We start from the raw sequence: 22532 nt of genomic DNA on the forward strand, positions 1-22532 counted from the left end.
AATTCTCCAATCTGTACCAGATTTGTCTCAGACACTTCTAGAATCTTTGGAACCATTGAAATGGTTCCCAGCTTCATGAAACTGGGTATTATATTACCCTGAATGACTAGTAGTAGGTGCCTGGAATGGGATGGACATGAAAGAAATTAAGTGAATATAGTTTTTGATGTTTGGAACCCTTAAAAATAACTCCCCACTCAGAAATGATATGAAATGGTGTCAAAGATTTATGATCTTATATTAATTTTAAATTGGAGGGTGGGTGGAAAGACTTTTGAACAGGAGGTTTTGGTAGCACATGACCTACACAATGCCTTGTAGAATAGATTATCACAGACATCAGCACACAAACACATCTCTTTACTTTTTTCTCAGTCTGAAATTCTCTTCCTTCTGTTTTCTGGACAAGTCCTTCTTGACATTCAAGACCCAGTTCAGATGTCACTTGTTCTATGATGCCATTCCTGACCCATCCCTTTGTAATTAGCCAGCATTCCTCTGAATTACCTCAGCTTGAGGCTTATTCCTCTATGTAGAATTTATTGACTGTATTGAGTAATAACTCTTACAAGTTTATATCCTCTAATATAATACATTTTCTTTGAGGAGCCTCATTTGTGTATTGGCATTGATTCCTATCAAGCACAATATTACTCATTTGAGAAAAGTATGTATTTGTTCATTCAAAAAATATTTATTAAATACTCTCTGTGCCAGGGACTGAGTCCTCATATGGTTTACAATCATATGTAAGTTATGTCTATATTTACAGAATGAATATTTGGTGGAAATGCAAAGAACTTTAAAAATCCAAAGTACAGCCAAATTGAAAGGACCCCTGAATAAGGTCACATCAGTAACAACTGTCACTGAGTTGTACAGTGGTACAAAGAATTTCACTTAATCTTAACAGCAACTCTGAGTGGATGGCTATGTAGGATTAATCCTACTTTATAGAGAAGAATGTAGCATTCAGCCATTAAGTTAACTATTTAAATAACTAGGCAATTTTGGATTTAACTTGTATTAAACCTGAACACAGGTTTTCTGGCTCCAAACCCCATGTCTTCCTACTATGGAGTCTTCTCCCCCTAAAATACCACTCCTTATAGGAATAGGCAAAGAATCTCAAAGACATAGAAATATCATAACCCTCACAGCCCAAAAATGTTAGCAATAATCTCATCAACAATACAATGAGTTAATCCAATTGTCAGTGGATTAAATATGACAGGTCCCAAATGTGATTTCAAAAAAACCAGGCTCAAACTAATTATACAAACTTATTACATCAAGTCCTCAGCTCTAAAATGAATACCAGGTTTTGCCAAAATAAAGTCAATTGTAGAATTATTGAAATGATAAACTCTACTCACTCATGGAGGTGAAATGGTATGTTTATTATCAGAGGAAGATTCATTTGAATAATTAAAAGACAGTGCAGTCAGTAAAAATGAGTATTACAGAAGTATATTCCTGTCAAGGAAAGTTCAGGTTACAAAACAGCACTTAAGATCTAACTCTATCTTTGTAAACTGGCATACTTATCATACCCAGGAAAAATATCTGGGAAGAGATATTAAAAAGCTTTACAGAAGTTGGCACTGTGTATTAGATAACAGGTAATTTTTAAAACAAGTTTTATCTCTTTTTGCAACTTTTAGTTTTGTTAACTAAAACAAATGTGTGTTATTTGTATAATTTTAATGTTAACAAGTCCATGCAGGGATTATAATTGGGGTAGGTGAGAAGGAGGTGAAAATATGCCAGGCAACGGAATAGTAAATGTGCTAGCAGCCTGGGAGGAAGTGCAATAAAGGAATCATTTGGGAAACAGAACTACAGTAAGTGTAAGCGGCATACTTCTCAGGATGTTCCTGCCAATAGAGTCGATTAGAGCCACTTGCTTTGTTTTCATTTAGCTTTGGCTAAAGAATAGAGTTCATAACAATTGCCTTATTTGTTTGCTTTTTTAAGAGAAGTAAGCTTTTATATCCTTGTCTCACAAATAAATCTGGCTGAGTTGGTCACAATAACAATTGATTTTAATAACACACCTGATGTTTGCGGGAGGGACCTGTATTAATTGCACTCCATTTAAGCTGTAATCTATTTGTAAAATACCTTCCATTTCTTTTTTTAAAAAAACAGCATATTTTTTCCTACTCAAAACAAATTTTGCTCTGGGCATTTTACTTGAGTTGCTAGTTGCTAAGTGCATGTGAAATGAGATTTTTACCATGTGGATATATTTTAGAACTGTCCAAGATTTACATTTTTGCCTTATTCATTTCTCAGAAACTGTGTGTGTGTGTGTGTGTGTGTGTGTGTGTGTGTGTAGCTTACTGGAGGAAAATATTTTAGGTTTGCTTTTAAAACAATGATAGATATTTTAATGTGGCCTATATGGACCCCTTCTGTCCTTCGAAGCATCACTATGCGCCCCTTACCCCATTACACCCCAGCAGCACTGACCTTCTTTAGTGCCTCTAAATGCATCAATTACTGTTTTTCTGTCCTCACTCCAGATGTACACAGACAATTTGGCTGACTAATTTGTATCCACCCTTTTTATATTTGTCACTTCCTTGGTTCATAGGAGTTGTGGACCTCTGGAAGGGCTAGGCATCTTTGTACTGCCACGCTGGATTCTTATTCTAGTATCCCTTTTGTCTGTTTCTGGTACAAATAAGCTGCCTTGTCAGGTATTTTTTCTTTTTTCTCAGCTTCAGAGCTGCTGCTACCTAACAGTTTACTATCTCAACTTCAACTTACTTTGGTCCTTGATTCTGTTTCCTGGCCTCTTTGCCTCTACCTCTCTTACAACCAAATGTATTTGTCCCACACTAGGGAATAGTGTGACCAGTGGGAATTGACGTATTCCCATTTTCAGTGTCTAGAGAATAATCTCCTGTGCATAGTATTTGGAATACTCAAAGGACAATCTCATTTCTTCATCTCCCAATTTAGAATTTGGAATGGAATGGGAGTAATTCATTACAGCTCTGAAGTTCTAAATACAAGAGAAGAAAAAAGAAAGTCACATAAAAAAGAGTTATGAGGAAGACTTTTCTTTTTATTTCTATAATTTTAAGTCAAGAAGATTTTATCCCCAAATAGTTCACTCGGTTAGATTTTATTAACATTTTATAAATATTATAAAACTCTATTTTAAGTGCCTAGACTTAAACTTGAGTAACATCTACCATGCAGACTGGGATATTTTAATAATGTCAGACTGGAATTTTCAAGCCATGTTGTCTTTTTCTCACCTAGAAAATGCTACATGAATCACAAACTAACAGAAAGGCTAACAATGAGACATATTTTAATAGTACTAGAAAACATTTTAGAAATTCAAAATGTTTTAATTCTGTTTGAATTTGAATTTACTGAAAAAGAAACAATGACAAATATAAAAAAATGATACATCCAAGTCACTATAGTTTACCGGGTTCTTCTGGTTTCGTAGAGAAATAGCTGTCACTTGGTTCACAAGGCCAGAGTTTATATCTAATTTCACTTTGATTTTAGGTGTAAATAATAATAAAGTTATTTGCTCCAGAACTGGTTTTCTGGTGAACAAATATTTGCAACTTGGTATAGGGTTAAAAAAATTTTTAAATGGAAATGACTAGGGATTGAGAAGACAACTCATTTTATCCTGTATCATAGTCATTGCTAAGAATGTCAATTGACCATCTTACTATTTTGCAAAAAGCAAAATGTATTTGAGATAAATGGAGTTTCTATATCTTAAATAGTTATTGTAACAAGGTAAGTGGTGTTGTTTCATTAATGACTAAGGATAGAAATCTCAGCTTAAAGTTATTGATTTTATTATATGACATATTTAGTGATAAAGCAATATAGCTAATTTTCTGGATGTTTACAACTTCATGTCCTCAAGCAAGAGTAATAGTTATAATCTTGAAAATTCATAAACTGCTGAAATTTATTTTCCATTTTTATATTAAAATTTTAAACACAGTTACCATACCACCCAGCCATTTTACACCTAGGTATTTATCCAAGAAAAATGAAAACATATGTCCACACAAATACTGTAGGATTATTGATAATCGCAGTATTATTCATAATAACCCCAAAGTGGAAACAATCCAACTATTCCTCAGCTTAGGAAATAGATAAATGAAACGTGATACACAAAATGAAATGCCATCAAGCAATCAAAAGGAATGAATAAATGATATGCCATGGATGGATGGATAAATCTCATAAACATCATATCACATGAAAGAAGCCAGACACAAAGACCACATGCTGTATAAATCCATTTATATCAAATTACCAGAGAAACAGAAAGCAGACCAATGGCTGCCTGGAGCTGAGGTGGGAGCTAAGGGTATGCCTGTTGACTACAAATGGATACAGGGGAATATTTTAGAGTGATGGAAATGTTCTCAAACTGGATTGTGGTAGATTTAGTAAACTCAAAAAGTTTGCCAAAAATTACTGAATTTTAAAAACTCACCTACAGTAGGTGAATTTTATGGTGTGTGATTCTATATAACTCACAAAAGCTGTTGAAAAATGTTAATGACAGTCACATACATTCTTTCCTCGTGTCTATAAAGTATTTTTCATATTTGAGGTAAATTTTGGTAGTTCTGTAAAAAATATTATCTGGAAATTATTAAGATAGTGTTTCTATAAACAAATTCATTTTCTAATTTATTTTCCTGCATTTGAATAGGAACATAATGATTCTGTCTGGATGAAGTAATACAGCTATCCTTGAATATGAGACTAAATATGGATTAGGGATTCTCCAATTCATTCTACGGAGGAGAAAAGAGCCTCAGAAAGGACAGGTGACTGAGGTCAAACACAGTGAAAGGCTAGGTTGATGCCAGAACCCCTCTGTTTCTTCTAGGATATATTAAAAAGAGAAGGATTAATATGGGGTCATTTAGCAAGTGGCCCTTCCTAGAGCCTTGTAAGTCTCATGACCTACTCCGCCTTGTTCTGAGGCCACTGATCAAACTGTCATGATGGTTTAGCCATTTTCTTCTAGCTTATGGAAGGCTTTTGATGCATGAAATCTCAAGATAAGCAGCTGTATATCATCAGCCCTGGGTATTTATTAACTGAACAAACTACAATTCTTGAAGATTTCAAACGTCTAAACAGTGATGGCGAATGAAACCATTTGTTCTAGCTGTATCTCTTGTTTTTATTTGTGAGACTGCAAAAATAAATGAGTAAAAGCTAGATTTTTTAAGAAAGTTTTGTTGGTGCTTGACAGTTTTTTATAACATGGGCAAATTTTCATTTTTATCAAGGGTATTTCTGGGACAATGTTTTCACAAATGGAAATATGGAATCTTATATGTGGAGGATTTCTTATAGTGCTGGTGGAAACTGTGCATTTTCTGCTTTGTCCTATAAAGTAGCACTTTGATAAACTTGATTTCTACTTGGTTAGTGGAATTTAATGTATGTTGAAATTGGAGTTATTGAGAGCAGGAAAAAAAGAAGAGTATTGGTCCTTTGGAAAATTGAATAATCTGAATGACTGTTTTTTGGTACCAGACCATTTTGAGATTGTTAGGATGAGCAACTTTTAAATGACACGTTTAAACTTAATACTTTTGTATCAGTGAAAATCACTCTGACACAGGAAAGTCAATATTATACTTTATTGTCAAAGGAGGCTTGTTACTCCCACCTGGTGTTCCATTAGCTAGGAGTAAAAGGGAAAGATATCCAAGATCTTGAGTATCAGTGACCAGTATTTAGCATTCTGGTGAAGATGAAATCATTATATAGTTTTGTCTGCATTTACTATTAATCATTTATCTAAGTCATAAAAGTTAAACATATATTATAAATAACAGAGTGTATAGTTTTATTTTCCTGGCAAGAGGTATAAGGTAAATAAATATCTGGAAAGAAAAAATATATTTTCCCTTGTCCTCAGAGAACATTTTATTACAACTTAATCAACATTTTAAAATATACTAAATCAAGAGAGGTTGATACTCTGAAGACACAGGAATATGTAAAAATGTTGATTCTAATAATTATCTGAATAGCACTCAGTAAAAATAAGAGCAAAACTACTAATGCGTCCAATAAAATTGATAAGTCTCCAAAACATTATGGGTGTGCAAGAAGCCTTACATAAGTGTGCGTATATGATTCAATTTCACTGAAGTCTAGAACAGATAAAAATAATCTATGGTTTAGTAAAAATCAGAACAGAAGTTGTTTCTGGGAGGATGGAGTAGAAATGGACATGAGGTAAAGATAATGTAAATCTTGTCTAGGTTTGGATTTCATACACATGGCATTTGGAAAAATCAGCCTTGTGGAGTTAAAGTTTAGGTATTTTCTTATATACAATTTAATCTCAAAAGAAAAATGTACTGAATTCTAGTTAATGATATACTCACTGAAGTGTTGAGGAGTGAAGAATACTGAAATAGATTTTGAAATCCATTTACAAATAAGATGGGCTGATGGATGGGTAGAGAGGTAGATAAATATGATGAAAAAGATACAGTAAGATTTACATTATTGTCTCTGTGGTGGCTCTATGGCTGTGCACTGCACAATTCTTGCAACATTTCTCTGTTTGAAATTTTTTATAATAAAATGTTAGCTCATCGTAGTTCTAAGTCTATAAATAGATTTGGTTAAAGGCTTATAACTGATGCTAGAAGTCAGAGAAACTTTCCAAATATTATTAAATATTTTACATTTATGAGTCTCCAGAATATATAATTCTAGAAAACTCTAATTCACAGTTTGTTCACAGATCAAAATATATGTAAAATTCTCATGATGGGAAATTTAACAGTGTGATAGCTGAGGGCTTTTTTTCTCTGAAACTGTGTATCTGTAAATCTCTTTCAAAAGAAATTGGGCCCATGAATTTTATTTTTGATGCACTGAATTTTAAACGGTCATAGTTCTCAAACCTGAGTAATGCATTGGAATTACTGTTTGGGGTGGAGGCAGCAATCTGTATTTTAGCAAAGTTTCTGATTCAAGATGTAGAGAGTGGAGTCTGAGAATTTGTACTTCTAGCAAGTTCCCAGGTGAGGCTGATGCCGTTATGGAGGGCCAATTCTTTGAAGCATCCTGGCATGGAGTCTATCCTACCTTTCATCAGAAGCACCAATTGCCATCACTCCTTACTTTATATAGCAAGAGGATGTAAGCAGATCAACTCCAGGCTTTTTCTGGAAAAATCAGAAAAAGAATAAAAAGAAGAAAAAATGAGTTTTGTTAAGTCTCTTAGCCTGTTTGATTTCTTTTTAATTTTATATATATTTAAAATAATAAGAATATATCAATTATCTAAAGTGGTAGGAAAAGTATTACAAAGTAGACTTTGAGATCTACTTCCGTACTAGCATTTGGAATATTTTCACAGAATAAAAACATTTTTTTTTTACTAGTTTAGCAAAGCTAAGGGGACACTTTCTTTGTACAGCCTTTATCCCTCTTCCATCAGATTTAGAGTTTCTCTGTTGTAGCCACATTGTACTAACTGTACAAATTTGCTGCACTGAAATCATGGACTTACCCATCTGTTTAATTTACTAGACATCATAATCTTTGTGATGTGATCATATTTGAATTGGTATCATTAATGCCTAGTATCTAGTAGTGAGTGAATAGATAAAATGAAAAGCAGATGCATGAATATACACATTTCCCGTGGCAGATACAGAATTTATTTAGATGTTGTTTGTCGTAAACCATGTCACTGCCCCCCTTTCCAAATAGCAAATATGTGGCTATTGGTTGCAGGTGGTTGGCCCCTTCAACATGCTTCAGACTTTAAAGGGTGATTTTAGGAGAATTAGATTGAGGGTATGCAAGTGACAACAGGATGAGATTTTGCCCTAAGAATGAAAGGCTGTTGACTTAAAGGTAGTCTATGAAAAGTAACTTCCCTGCTTGGCTGTTGGTTGGGTTACAAAGTAGGTAAGGAAGCTATTGCTCCTTTGGTAAAAACTCTTAGTCCTGCCAAGTGGTGCTGAAATGTCAACATTGGCAGGTTTCAATCTGTCTCATTCAGTCATCCAAAGTCACCAGACGGTGAAGTATTGGCCTGAGGAATCGGGGCACTGGGAATTGTGACCAAGGTGGAAACTGTGGTTGTTTTTGCTGAAATGGAACTCACTTACACAAACAGCTGGGCAAACAGATATAAAGTGCTCTATTAAGGAAGAAAACAAGAAAACATTTTCCCTCTCAGATTTCTAGCAAGATGCCATTTCTTTCTAAATTCAGTAGCAAATATTCTCCAAGTATTTGGTGACTATAATAACCTAATAAAAAGTTTACTAGTTGACACCTGGGAGTTAAGGCTCAATGGGAATTGTTTGGGTGTGGCTCTATAAAGGGAGCTCTTCAGGTGAGCTGGGACTTTTTATTTCCTGCACTCTGAAAGTATGTGTTGCATGCAGGAACATGTCTTCCAGTAGCAAATTCCCCACAAGGCATTGGAGAGAGAACAGCTGTTCTGCTTGCACTGGAGCAGAGATCACGAAATGTTGTAGGTTGAACTTCCTGTTCACATTGATCATGTATGTGTAAAGTCAAGTTCTGAGTTTCTTTGAAAGTCCCCATTCCCACAGGCTGGCAGCTGTTCATGTAGCTCATGGGACTTTACCACAGCTTTTTTCTGTGCTTTTTAAAAAATGACATTTTTTCTGTAGATTTCTAAAAGTTTCGCTTTACCTATATCTAAACTATTTTCATCAGGATTTTCCCCTTACATATTTAGATTTGAGTTAATGAAACACAAGTAGGGATGCCTTCTGTTCATCTCTAAATCTGGGTGCTATTAATTGATTGCCTGAATGCCCTTAGATCTCTTCATCTGTTCTTATTTAGATTTCTGATTCATCACCTGACTTGTGAATATTGAGCAAAGTAATTTCATTTGTATATTAGAGAGCAGAATGTCCAATTTGTGGCTGAGCCCCTGTCCTCCTTACACAAGGCATCCCAACACCCATATCCCTTATTACCAGTGTCAGCAGAATCAAGAGGCAGGGAAGATAGAAATCAAAAGCATGAAGTAGGAAGAGTGGGAAGGAGTAGCTTGAGGCCTATGGGAAGAGTTTAGAGGCTTTCAGATTAGTTACCCTTATCAAATCACCCATTTTTGTAAGCAGCAACTATTTCTGCATGGTCTTTGTGAGTGTGGGTAATGTATAGGGCCATAAATAAAAGTTGGTTTGAATAATGCCATTTAGAGATTTGCAATGCACAACACAACTGTCAGTGGCCTCCCTGTTTCTGGAAGACATGTTGTAAAGCTGCTATACGTTGATTGCACACTAGCTCTTTGCAAGCTCTCGTTAATTATCCACTGAGCCTTGGTAAAACTTCATTCCCAAAGAGCTGGAAGAGAGTGATAGAGAATCTGTGGGTTTTTGAGAAGGAATTCTATTCTGGAAGCCAGAGATTCAGGATACCATGAGATATATGGGATTGATGATAGATGGAATACAAGAAATTGAAATCTTAAAAGGATTTGTCTAGTAAGTACTTTGTGAGTGCTTTTAATTATAATTCTGCTTATCCACCACCACCACAAAGCCATTTCATTCCCTCTACCTGTCTTGTCTGGCATGCCATCATGTCACTGCAGAATGGGCAATGCCTTCCTTTATCTTCATAACCACCTTGCACAGATTCTCTTCTAATGGAATATTCTACAAGCATCTTGCTATTATAGCACTGCTGGAAGTAGTTTTTATAATGTCTAATTGTATTTAGTTGATGGAAACAATCTTTATTTTCCTTAAAATATTTAACTAAAACTGTCAAGCTTTTTCGGCTATGGAAAGTTTCCACTCATATCACTGGCTTTCAGTTTGTTGTTTTTGGTAAGAAAAGCCATGCTATAGACGACAGACAACACATTTCTATTTAAGGATCAGAAACAATTGAAGGTTATTGTATAATTGACTTTGGCCACTCCCTTCATAGTGTGGCTGCCACAGGAAAATCAATGAAACTCCATATGGGTTTTTTTTTTCCTTCTAACATATTTTCTTGGATCATGGTACCAGGACAGGGAGTCATTTGAGTACCTTGCCTATTATAGGATCTCTTTTGGGCTCTCTAGGAATTAAAGCAAATGTTAAATTATTGCCAAGTCCTATGTTAAAATTATTGTTTGTATAACTTAGCATTACAGTTCAATTACATATAATCTCTGCCATCAAATATGGCTTTTGGAAGCTTTTGAATGTGTTGTCAGACAGTAATTGCCCTGTTTAATATGTAAACTGAAGATGTGATCATAAAAGCATTGGAATGTTTTCTACTTGCAGTGTATTGTGTAAGAAGAATATAGAATACATTTGAAACTTTGAACTGTCAGTTCTGGGAAGATAATGTCTAAAAAGGACTTGCTGATTTTATATATGAACCATCGGTTGAATGTGTAATAATCTTAGGCACTATTAAAATTACTTGCAAAGTGCTGTAATGGCAAGACAATTGAATGATCTTCCTTTAGAGGAATGTCTTCCATCTCTGAGAAAGGCCTACTACTCAGATGAGGAAAGTCATGCTCATGCTACAGAGGCATGATATCTTGCCAGACGAGAGTTTCAACCATGTTGAATTACATAAGTAATTTGTTTTGTTTTATTGCTGAGTCCTATCCCATTGTATGAATAAGCCATAATGTGTTTATCTATTTGACCATTGATGGCCATTCGGGCTGTTTCCAGTTTGGTGTTGCTTTGAATTATCTGCATACAAGTCTTAGTATAGTGTTATTTTTTCTTTTTTGCTAAAACACACACACACACACACACACACACACAAAAAAAACTATGAATAAAATTAATAGGTTATTTGGTAGCTGTCCAACAGTTTTCACAAGTGGTTATACCACTTAACATTCACATTCAAAATGTACGAGGGCTCCAGTTTTTCAAAATACTGCCTAACGGTTGTTATTGACTATCTTAATTTTATCCATTTTTGAGTGTGTGGTATCTGTGATTTTTAACTTGCCTTTCCCTAAAGACTAATTATGTTGACCAGGAGATGGTAAACTAGAACCTGGAACAAATCCAGCCAACTGCCAATTTTTACAAGTAAAGTCGACCTTTGAGCAATATGGGTTTGAACCGCACTGGTCCACTTATAAACAGATCCTTTTGATAAATACAGTAAATGTATCTTATATGTGAATGTATCTTCTCTTCCTTATAATCTTAATGTTTTCTTTTCTCTGGCTAACTTTACTGTAAGAATACAAATACAGAATATACTGTAAGAATATAAATATAGAAAGCAAAATATGAGTTGACTACTTATGTTATCAGTAAAGCTTCCAGTCAGCAGTAGGCTATTAGTGGTTAACTTTTGGGGAGTCAAAAGTTATATAGATATTTCTTACTGTGTGGTGGGTCAATACCTCTAACCCCCCTATTGTTCAAAGGTCAACTATATAGTTTTACTGAAACACAGACATGTCCCTTGGCTTATATAATGTTTGTAGCTACTTTTGTGCTCCAATGGCAGAGTTGAATAGTTGTGGTAGAGAACATCTGGTCTACAAAGCCTAAAATACTTACTATTTGACCCCTATGGAAAACATCTGATGATATTGCTCTTGAGCATGTGCTTATGGTTATCACATATCTTTTTTAGTGAGGAATCTTTTTAAATATATTTCCCTTTTTAAAAAAATATTTTATCTCCTTATTTAGTAGAAAGAATTCTTTTAAAAATTCTGGATACAAGTTTTTAAATAGATATATGTATTGGGAATACTTTCTCCCAATCTGTAGTTTGGCTTTTATTGCTCTTGTTCTTTTAAAGTTCAAAACTTTAAAAAACTTGATCCAATGTGGAGAAAGGGGAACCCTCATGTACTGTTGGGAATGCAAACTGGTGGAGCCACTCTGAAAAACAGTACAAAAATTCCTCAAAAAGTTAAAAATAGAACTACCCTACAATTCAGCAATTGTACTACTAGGTATTTACCCAAAGGATACAAAAATACAGATTTGAAGGGGTAGGTGTACCCTGAAGTTTATAGCAGCATTATCAACATTAGTCAAACTATGGAAAGAGCCCTAGTATCCATCAACTGATGCATAATAAAGAAGACGTAGTATTTATATATGATGAAATACTACTCAGCCATCAAAAATTGCCATTTGCAGTGACATGGATGGAACTAGAGTGTATTATGCTAAGTGAAATAAATCAGAGAAAGACAAATACCATATAACTTCACTCGTAGAATTTAAGAAACAGAACATATGAGCATAGGGGAAAGGAAGGAAAAATAAAATGAGATAAAAACAGAGAGAGAGGCAAACCATAAGAGACTCTTGACTATAGAGAACAAACTGAGGGTTTCTGAGGAGGAAGTGGGTGGGGGGATGAGCTAAGTGGGTGATGGGCATTAAGGAGGGCACTTACTGTGATGAGCACTGGATGTTAAAGGTAAGTGATGGAGCATTAAATTCTACTCCTGAAACCAATATTATACTATATGTTAACTAACTTGAATTTAAATAAAAACTTAAAAAATGAATTAGATCAAATTTTAAATTATTTTTTACCAGTTTTTTTTAAATCTATGCTTTATCAATTTTTAAAATCTATGCTGTCATATCTGAGCTGATGGGAATTAATTACTTTGATATCTTAGAAAATTTGACTTTGTATGAAAAAAGTGACTAAGTTTAGGGGATGGCGGTATAAATGGAATGGGTGTTTAAAAAGGGAAACATTATGAATAATAATAATAATGTTTATTCTTTTAGTCCTGAAAGAATTGAGTCATTATTTTATTGACATCAGTATTATAGCTATTCTTTTATTTAATATCTTGTAAATTAATGCTGATCTGGTTTATTCCTAAATTTGCTATTTAGAGTATTTCTGATGTCTTCTTTAGTGTTTTGTAACACTGAGAGCACATAAACTAATGATTGCTGCTACACAAATAAATACTTTTTACTTTTAAAAAAGAGCTTTAGTATCAGTTTTCTCTTGAAGTGATTTTATCAACTTGACCAACTACATACCAAACTTTAGGCCACATTCTGAAATATGTTGGAAAGTATAAAACCTTAGAAAGTTTTTCACTGATTTTAATGCCACAGGCCATGTATTTACTTTTAAAAATTAAAAGAGAATTAATTCTAATTTGATTCTGAAAGATTTTTTTCTTTTAGTATTTTAGGGCACCTTTTGAACTATTTAGAGATATGCTAGGATATTACAAAAAGAGGATTAGAAACAACTGTCGTAGGTCCAGGGTTCTACTTTACCAATGTGCAATTTTCTTCTCAGCCATAATGGTGGTGTTTTCCTGGAATATTCACATTCTTTGTCTCACAATTGATTGGCATAGACTTTATTTCTCATACGAGATACAATAAAACACTTTTCCAATACTCCTATTACTCTGTACTTCTGGGCTATTCTGGGTAACATATCTGCCATTTTACTTATAAATGTTTTCCTAGCTAAGTTCATATCATGTTATATTGTCTTTCTATTAATTCTACCTTATATCATTCACCAGAGGCTTTCACATTAACACTGAAAGGTCACTGCCATCACATGACTAGTGTTCCAAACCATTAAACTAGAATTACTCAGAATGAAGAATAACTAACTTATCAAAGATTAAAAATTCTTTTAAGATGCATAGAGATATACCCCACAATATTGGGGGAAATTGTCCAGTAGTATCAAATTGAATACTAGTCCAAACATTCATTTGAACAAATGATTGACAAACTTAATCAGATGAAAGAGCAAAAATTGCTTGAACTTTTTGCTGAGCACTGAAGAAGACCAATGGTGTAAATACTGAGTGGCTGAAGTGGTGTAGAGAAGACAAACCAAAGATAGAGGGAATCCATCCTGAGTGACAATGTAAGCATAGGTGAAAGTGCATTGCAGGATGTGAGAAGATTATACTGGCCCAAAAGAAATAAGATATGTTGAGAAGTAACAAAGGAAGTAATGTGTGCCAGGATAATGAAGGGGCTTGAATTTCTAGCTTCAAATAAGGAACTGGGATGAGAGTCTCAAAATATTAAGTTTGCGATCCTGCTTTGAGTTAAGATTTGTCTGTGTGCATCTCTCTTTCTCAGAAATTTTAAAAGTTTAGCTCCAGAGGGGAGTATGATTTAGGAATTTTGGAGAAAATGGGTCAGCTAAATGCCAACTCATTCAAAAAGTTACAGGATATTGATGTATTTACTGACATAAATTATTAGCCAAAGGGAGAAAGACTGGAGTCATGAAAATTCCCATGCAGGGGAAATGAGAACACTTCCACCTTTGTTGGTCAGTAATTCTGTTTACAGCCTTCCTTTTCCTCACTTGGTACAGCCATCCTTTCCACTTTCCAAGTGGAAGAGTAATGTGGTACATTAGGCCAAAGTCTATGAGCAAAGGTCTAATTTGATGATGCTGTGACTCTTGGCTCTTAGTCAAATATGAGTACAACCTAAGTACACCAAGATTCCTTATTCTCTGCTTCCCAAGAAGGGGCTGGAAACAGGCCAGCTGTGTTTTGATTTACTGTGGGACCTAATAACCATCTAAGGTAGTGGATTATGCCCTTGACCTAAATTTGTTCCATTCCACTGAGCAGGATAGAGTTATTCTAGGGTTAATCTAGGTACATAACTAAGATGGGAAAATTGGCTTGGACAAAAGCTATGTTATAGCTGAAGTATAAATCCCCTCCTCAAAATCTAGTGAAGGTAGGACAAAACATCACTGGTGAGCATCAATTTGAGCATTACTGTCTGGGGGTTAGCCACTCCTTTACTCCACTGGGTAATGATGATGTTCTCCATAAAAACAGAGCGGGAAGTGCAGCTTGGTGAGAAACTGAGATCCAGTTTTGACCTTGCACTTAACTTGCAGAGTGACAAGAAGACTGGCTGTCCTCAAATGCATTGTTTATGCTATGAGAGAATTACACTAGATGAGTCTTCCTTGGACTTGGATAAGCCCCCCAGTAACTCTGGGTTTCAATTCTGCCACAAATGTGGGAATAGCAATTTGATAAACTAGAACTTTATAGAAATCTCATCAAATTCTTGAAGTACAAAGATCTATGTACATAACTGGAAATAGTAGTATGGGCTGCTGAGGTAAGAGAGTGCTTCCTACAACCTGGTATCCAAGAAGAGGCTATCTGTATTTCTGTATTTTTGCAAAGGCCTATTGGAATTCATTCATGTAGCTATTTTGAGTAAGTCTAGGATAATGTTAACTGGAATGGTACATTTTAATGTGATAACTTTGGAAGCCATACTGTTCAGAGGTGTTGACTGGTATTAATGCAATATAAGTCTTCATAGGAAATTGAATGTGGATTACTAAATTAATAAATGCAATCTTTCCGATGGGCAAAATATTTTAAAATTATTAAATCTCTGTGGGATAAAGAAAGAAAATAATTGAGATCTACAATCTTGTATCTAAAGTCCTTGGGGTCAGACATGTTTTAGAGTTCAGAAAATCTTTGAATTTTAGAAATGTACTAGGTTGCCTAGACTAGATATTAAGGCGCCTCTTCGGTGGGGGCTTGACCAGCACTCCTTAATTAAACATATTAATATTCCTACAATTAAACATGTGAATAGTTACACAAAATAGTTACACTATTCAGTGAGAGTTGAGAAAGATTTAGTGGCCTCATTATGGTTCAGATTGGGTTTTATTACCAAATTAGTTTAATATGAATTTATACAAAATCTTACAAAACCATTTTGGATTTCTGTATTGTGGCTAAAAGGTTATGAATGGCTTTTACTAAGTAACCAATTATTGAGCAATTATTATGTGTCTGCTTTAAGACAGTGCCATTTGCACTAATCTTTGTAAACGACCCATCAAAGTGGACATCGTTATCTAGTATTCATAACTTACAAATCAAGAAATTCAGGGTTGAATATGTTCAGGGACTCACCAGAGGCCCATTGATGATTAAGTTGCAGAGTTGGCTTTTGAAGTCTGCTCCTTCTGGTCCCAAAGACAAAAGACAATGTTGTTTACTCACTGCTTGCTCAAGACTTTTGGTTAGTGTGGTAATCTGCCGCTGTTGCCTACATAGTTAATTAAATTTTCAAGGCCTTTTTTTTTTTTTTTTTTTAAGTTTTCTCTTGTCATGCTGCACAATCTCTCTGGGAAAGTTCATCCAGTGATTATTTAGAAACTGATGACATCCAGATGGATCTGTATTCTATTTCTGAGCATCACCCTTGATTATTCAACCTCCTGTGGGTCATCTCCATGTAGTTTTTCTCACTGACCCTGCGGGACCCAAATAGACCTAAAGATCTTTCTCCTCCAACCATCAACTCTTTCAGAGTTCCCTATTCTCCCTAAAATGAACCCCCCCCCCCACATCCATGTCCCTTTGTTTCCAGCTCCGTAAATAAATTACTAAATCTTGTGGGGATACAGCTGGAGGGCAGCATTGATGAGGCTGGGGGTTTTCAAAGTACAGTAGTTAAATTTACTAATAAGAAATTTCAGATCCTTTGAACATTCACAAACAGTGTATAAAAGGAAGGTTCTGACTCTTCTGGATAAATAAAAGAGCCTTCAATCCCATTCACCTGCTCAATAATAAACTACCAAATACTAAGCCCTAAGATTTTACTTTTGTGTTCTAGACTGCTTTAGTCTATATTATTTAATTTAGATAGCTTTATTTGATCTATGTTACTTACTTTGGATTTTTGGATCTCAAAATTACCCGTGTTTTAGCTGTTTGGGTGTATGTGCTGGAAAATCGAGTAGCTAAGCAGGTAGCATGCCTTCTAGTAACAATACCTCTGGCAACTAACCTTCGCTTCAAATTTGCCCTGGGATGCTAAAGTGGCAAAATAACAGCCCTGCATTTTTTGTTCCCATCTTTAGGTAAAAGGCCAAGCCTGAAAGTCCACATCAATACCACGAGTGACTCCATCCTCTTGAAGTTCCTACGTCCAAATCCAAATGTAAAACTAGAAGGTTTTCTCCTAGGATATGGTAGCAACTTGTCACCAAATCAGTACTTCCCTCTTCCAGCAGAAGGCAAATTCACAGAGGCTGTGGTCGGTAAGAGGTTTGGGTTTCGGGCACGGGAAGAAAAGAGGTAATGGGTGCCACACGGACTGTAAATCATGAAGGCAAGCACCCTTTCTTCTACATCTTCTACATCTCAGCCAAACCAAATGCCAAAATTACAAACCATCTACATAATTGTTGTGGCCTATAGAGCATGGGTCCTTACATGAAAAAATACAGAATGTGAACTCTTTGTGTGCTGCAGAAATACTCACCTTCATTGCCACTATACCCACAATCCCTGACCATAGAACTTAAATTGCACAAGGCAATAAATAGGCCCAAACGCCTGGTTTAGATCTCTGTAACAGCCTGTTTATTTGGGTTAATGTTTCTCCCTGTTTTGTCTTTACACTCTTCTGGGGTAAAATAACAGCTATAGCTTTCTGGGCATCTCTTCATGAGAAGCTGCCTTTAAAAAAGAGAAGAAAGAGAAGAAAATTTAATTTTTTTTAATTTAAAAAGATTAAAAAAGATTAAGAGCTTTTACAGGTATCATAAAATTTTACATATTTTTGAAAATGTTTTAGTCCCATTAGCAATGTAGTTTGCATCTTTAAGCCTCATTCAGAAAAATTATTTGCAAATAAAACCTTTTTTTTAAAAGCATAACTTTTTTTTAAAGGGGAATCATGTATTATGAATGCCTTCAAAACTTTCTGAACAGTCTCAGAGGAGATTTGTATTTTGCTCCATTGCTAGGATTATTGTTAAAGGGCCTTGCCATGAGGTTCCCATGTTTAACCCTGTCACATGAACTATCGTAGATCAGATCTGGCATTCATGCATATATGCAGGGAACATTGAAGATAAATATATTTTTCCCTGCAGCCCCTTGTTCCTCAAAGAGAGGTCTGTTATACTTTAAAATCAGACAGGGGAGTGACATTATTAATTATATATGTCTAGACTGGATTTTACCTAAGATAATTGTGTTAAAGCAAACACATAGTTTGTTGCCAAAAAATGTGATAATTAAGCACTTTTGACAAATGTTATAATACTAACCCTGACCATATAAACTGAAAAGAATTTGAAATTTTGCAAATATTCCCCCACCACATTCACTCTTGACTACAAAAAGTACTTGGACGCTGCATACTTGCCCCACGCACCAACAGGCCTATTGCTCCTTTATTGAGCATTAGAAGTAGTATTTTATTTAGGATAGTTTTCCCCTTGGTTATTTAGATTATTTGGTCAACTGTAAACTTCCTTTCCCTAAGAGGTGAAAGATGAAATCAGATTGCTAGTAAAAAATATGTACAAAAAAGTAAAGAAAATTTCTAATATAAATGGACCAAGCTATCAGTAGCTGAATGGTGAGGGATAATCAAATGGATTCAGTACATGTTTATTTATTTACTGTTGCTGTCCTTTAAACTTTTTTTTTTTATTAAGGAAAGTTCAAACATTTAAGGAGAGAAAATATTACAATGACCCTCCTGTTTCATCATACAACTTGAATATATATCACAGTTTTGCTGATCCTGTTCTATGTACTCTTCACATGTACAATTTTTTTATTAGGGGATTTTTAAAATTTATTTTTATTTTTTTTATTAGGGGATTTTTAAAGCATAACTGGTTATCATATTTTTAAATCTGTGAACCCTTCAGTATGATAAATATTTTTGAGTAATGTCATGCCTTTATCATATTATAATAATAATTGTATGATATCATTTAGTACCAAGTCCATATTTAAATTCCTCTGATGATCTTAAAAATGCCTTCTTGGAGTTCTTTTTTGAATCAGGATCCAAACAAAGTCTACATGTTACATTTGGTTGTTATGTCTCTTAAGTAACTTTTATCCTATAACAATCCTCTCTCTCCTCCCTTTTTAAATGTCACTGATTGTCTCAAGTTCTTGGCTTATACATCCTGGTCTACATTTGCATTTAACTAGTTGCTTCCATTCTGTAATTTTTGACTGGTCCGTCTGTCTTGTATTTTTTCCCATGGAAAAAAAAATAGATTTGGAAGCTGTGTTAAATTTGGATTCAGCTTCTTGGGAGAAAGAAGACTTTATAGATGGCATTGTGTATTTCCTAACAACTCAAAAAGAAGCACATAAATGGCTGGTGTCATACTTTTTGATGTTAAGGCTGTTCGGTGTGTTTAGGTGGTCTCACACTCATCCCTCCACTATAAAATTTGCCATCAAATTTTCACTTAATCAGCAATAAATGGGAAAAGTATTGCCCAGATCCATTATTATGGCAATTTTACTTCTAGATACATTCTGGATATAATCTGTCATTCTTTCTGTGTTTCTTTTTAGCTGAAATTCTACAATAAAGAATTTATTTTTTAAAAATTTTCCTTACAGAGTTTTGGGAAGGACAGGATAACTTCTCATTGTAATATATTGGTGTTCTGATAATCTCCAGTGATAACCTATAATAGTGTTTTATGATCAATAAGAGTGTATTGACTTTTATATATTTAATGAGGTTTAATCAATATATTATTTATCCAACCCTTATGAGTCTTCTCATTGTCTAGCGTGCATAGGGTTGGCTGTTTACCTTGGTTTACTATTAAACTGTGAATTTCTTGAAGTCAGGGTTTATGTTATTCTTTGGTTATTCATAGCAGAATGATTTACATTGAGTAGATAGGCAGTAAATAATTGTGGCACTGAATTGAATAAACTCAAATCTGTGTCAAATATTTAGTTTGGAGGAGGCCAGGAGAGATTGGTCTGAGCCCTTGTCATCAGGCAAGAATATATCTTAGCCATCCAGGGTAGGTAAAATATATCACTGTGTATCTTAAAGATCTCTAGGGACAAAGATTCCAAAACTTCTCCTGGAAGGCTATTCCAAGTAGCCTTTTAAAAATTCTTACCTCATCCTTCAGATAAATGTGTTCTTTTTATAATTTCCTTTCTCTTCTAGTATTCTACTGGAAGCGGAAAAAAAAATTCCTTTCACATTTTTCCTTTCCATCTTTCTTTATGCCAAAGAATCTGTGTGCTTCTACTTTTATTACTTCAAAATGGACTTACGTTTCCAAATTAAATGTGATTCTTTGGTTGCTTCAGTTTATTATTTGCAGTCTCTCTTAATGACTGTTTTGTATTAAACAGTCCTAAACTCCTATCTGGTTAGTTTTTGGTTGCTGCTATAACAAATTACCACGGATTTGGTGGCTTAAGACATCACACATTTATTATAAAAAAAAAAAAGATCACACATTTATTATCTTACAGTTCTGTATGTCAGAAGCCCAGCCTGGCTCTCTCTGGGCTAAAATCAAAGTGTGGGTTCTCTCCTGGAGGCTCTGAGGGAAAAATCTGTTTCCTTGATTTCTGCAGCTTCTAGAGACTGCCACATTCCCCTTCCACCTTCAAGCCAACAATAGTGAGTCAAGTGTTTCTCATTCCACATGTCTTTGAATTCATCTTCTGCTGCCCTCTTCTACTTTGAAAGATCCTCGTGATTATATTGAGGCCAGCTGGATAATCCAGGTTGTTCTCCCTGTTTTAAGTCAACTAATTAGCAACCTTATTTATATCTGTAATCTTAATTCTCTTTGTCATGTACCGAACATATTAACGGGTCCTGGGAATTAGGATTTGGGTAGTCTTGGAGGGACCATTTTTCTGCCTGCCACAAACTATACACACCTGAAATTTGTGTCTCTATTCTTTCTGCCACCAGTTGACTGTATGATTATTCTCAACTCTGTTCATCTGTAACAGCAATAAAGTCTATTTTTCACAGATGTGCTGTGGGTGCATTGTGAATTCATGATTACCAAGTGATGAGTTGAAATCCCTTGAGTGCAAGCAGCTCTACAATAACAAAGAATCATTCCTTTGTGAAAAGAGCATCACTTACAGCCTCTCCTTTTACTCTTTTCTGTAATAAGAAGTTTTAGTAAACTAATAGTTTTCAGTTGCACTGAACTAGACCCAAATGGAGTAACTCATTTTCATCTTCCAGACACTATTAAGTGCCACAATTGGACACACACTTCACTTGTTTGATGTGTTTCAAAGATTCTACTGTTGAGATGAGAAGCTGTGGATCTTTCAGAAATAAGTTAGCATTTAGTGACCAGTGGACTAAAACCCTCATACAGAATAATCTGTTATAAATATTTCTATATTTTAATACTGGTTTATCTATTGTTGAAAGAGGCATTTTCAAAACTTACATACTGGTCTTATATGTAAAACTAAATAATAAAATATTCCCTTTTGCTATTTTGAAAAATATGATTTGTATAGAACTTCTGTAAAAAAAATTTATTTCAGCAAAATCTTCTAAGATTTTAGATTAATTGGAGCAGTAAAAAAAAAAGTATTATCCTAGGTGACTATGAATAGCCATTAACAACCATGAGAGCCTTGCAATGATGTGATAAAACATGATTCATATTTAGTAGATCTAGGATCCTGTATCCTCTTTTTAAAACCCATACCATGAATGTTCTCATTTCTGGTTTACTCATTCAGGCATTGCTTTGTCATTTTTAAGTTCAGCTGCTAGTAATTTTGCAAATATCCAAGTAAATATCCAGTAAAACGAGATTTTTTTGACTTTGAATCTTTATCGACTCACACTTTATGATGTTCACTTGACTGCTAAAGCTACTTTAATCGGTATCACCTGGGAGGGAAAGAGTTGTAGTCCACCAATTATGTAGTGCAAGGTAAGGAGTTATTTTAGTATCCTTACTGCAAGAAAAGCTTGAATTCAAAATAAATCATATAGTCATCACTACCATGGATTCTGACTAAAGCATTAGTCTTCTAACGAGGTGTTAGCACCCAAAGGGATTTAAGAGGACAAATTTCTTGTCCTGTTAGTCACAACTGCTAATCCTTATACTCACTGCGCTTATAGGGCGGACTTCTCACCTGTAGCCAGGGGCCCCTCAGCTGCTCTCCCCAGTTGCCATCTTGCTGCTAGCCCTGAAGAGTGATTTCTGAGCTTGCTAGGAAAGTACTAACAGTACTAACTGCTCGGTATATGGTCTACACTGGATGGAGCCTGGCCTAGAATGTTGACATGCATTCTAGGACAGATCCACCTCCACCCAGAGAAGCAGCATGATGTGGGGAAACAGCATATATGTACTTTTGAGCCAAACGGATCTGGGTTCAAATTCAATACAACATACACAAAGATAAACTCAAATACACAAAGATAAACTCAAAATGGATGAGAGATCTAAATGTGAGACAAGATTCCATCAAAATCCTAGAGGAGAACACAGGCAACACCCTTTTTGAACTCGGCCACAGTAACTTCTTGCAAGATACATCCACGAAGGCAAAAGAAACAAAAGCAAAAATGAACTATTGGGACTTCATCAAGATAAGAAGCTTTTGCACAGCAAAGGATACAGTCAACAAAACTAAAAGACAACCTACAGAATGGGAGAAGATATTTGTAAAT

General features: G+C 34.9%; 1 protein-coding gene across 33 annotated transcripts in view; it reads left to right on the plus strand.

Annotated features, from left to right (window-relative positions):
- Nucleotides 1–22532, plus strand: part of LOC121482302 (ABI family member 3 binding protein) — a 241038-nt gene that overhangs the window by 42933 nt on the left and 175573 nt on the right. For all 33 annotated transcript variants that reach the window (XM_041740203.1, XM_041740557.1, XM_041740276.1 and 30 more), the window contains exon 2: nucleotides 16927–17106. In XM_041740203.1, coding sequence (XP_041596137.1) covers nucleotides 16927–17106 — 180 coding nt within the window. The remainder of the gene's footprint in view (nucleotides 1–16926; nucleotides 17107–22532) is intronic.

This window comes from Vulpes lagopus, chromosome 1 (assembly GCF_018345385.1).
Source record: "Vulpes lagopus strain Blue_001 chromosome 1, ASM1834538v1, whole genome shotgun sequence".
NCBI lineage: Eukaryota > Metazoa > Chordata > Mammalia > Carnivora > Canidae > Vulpes > Vulpes lagopus.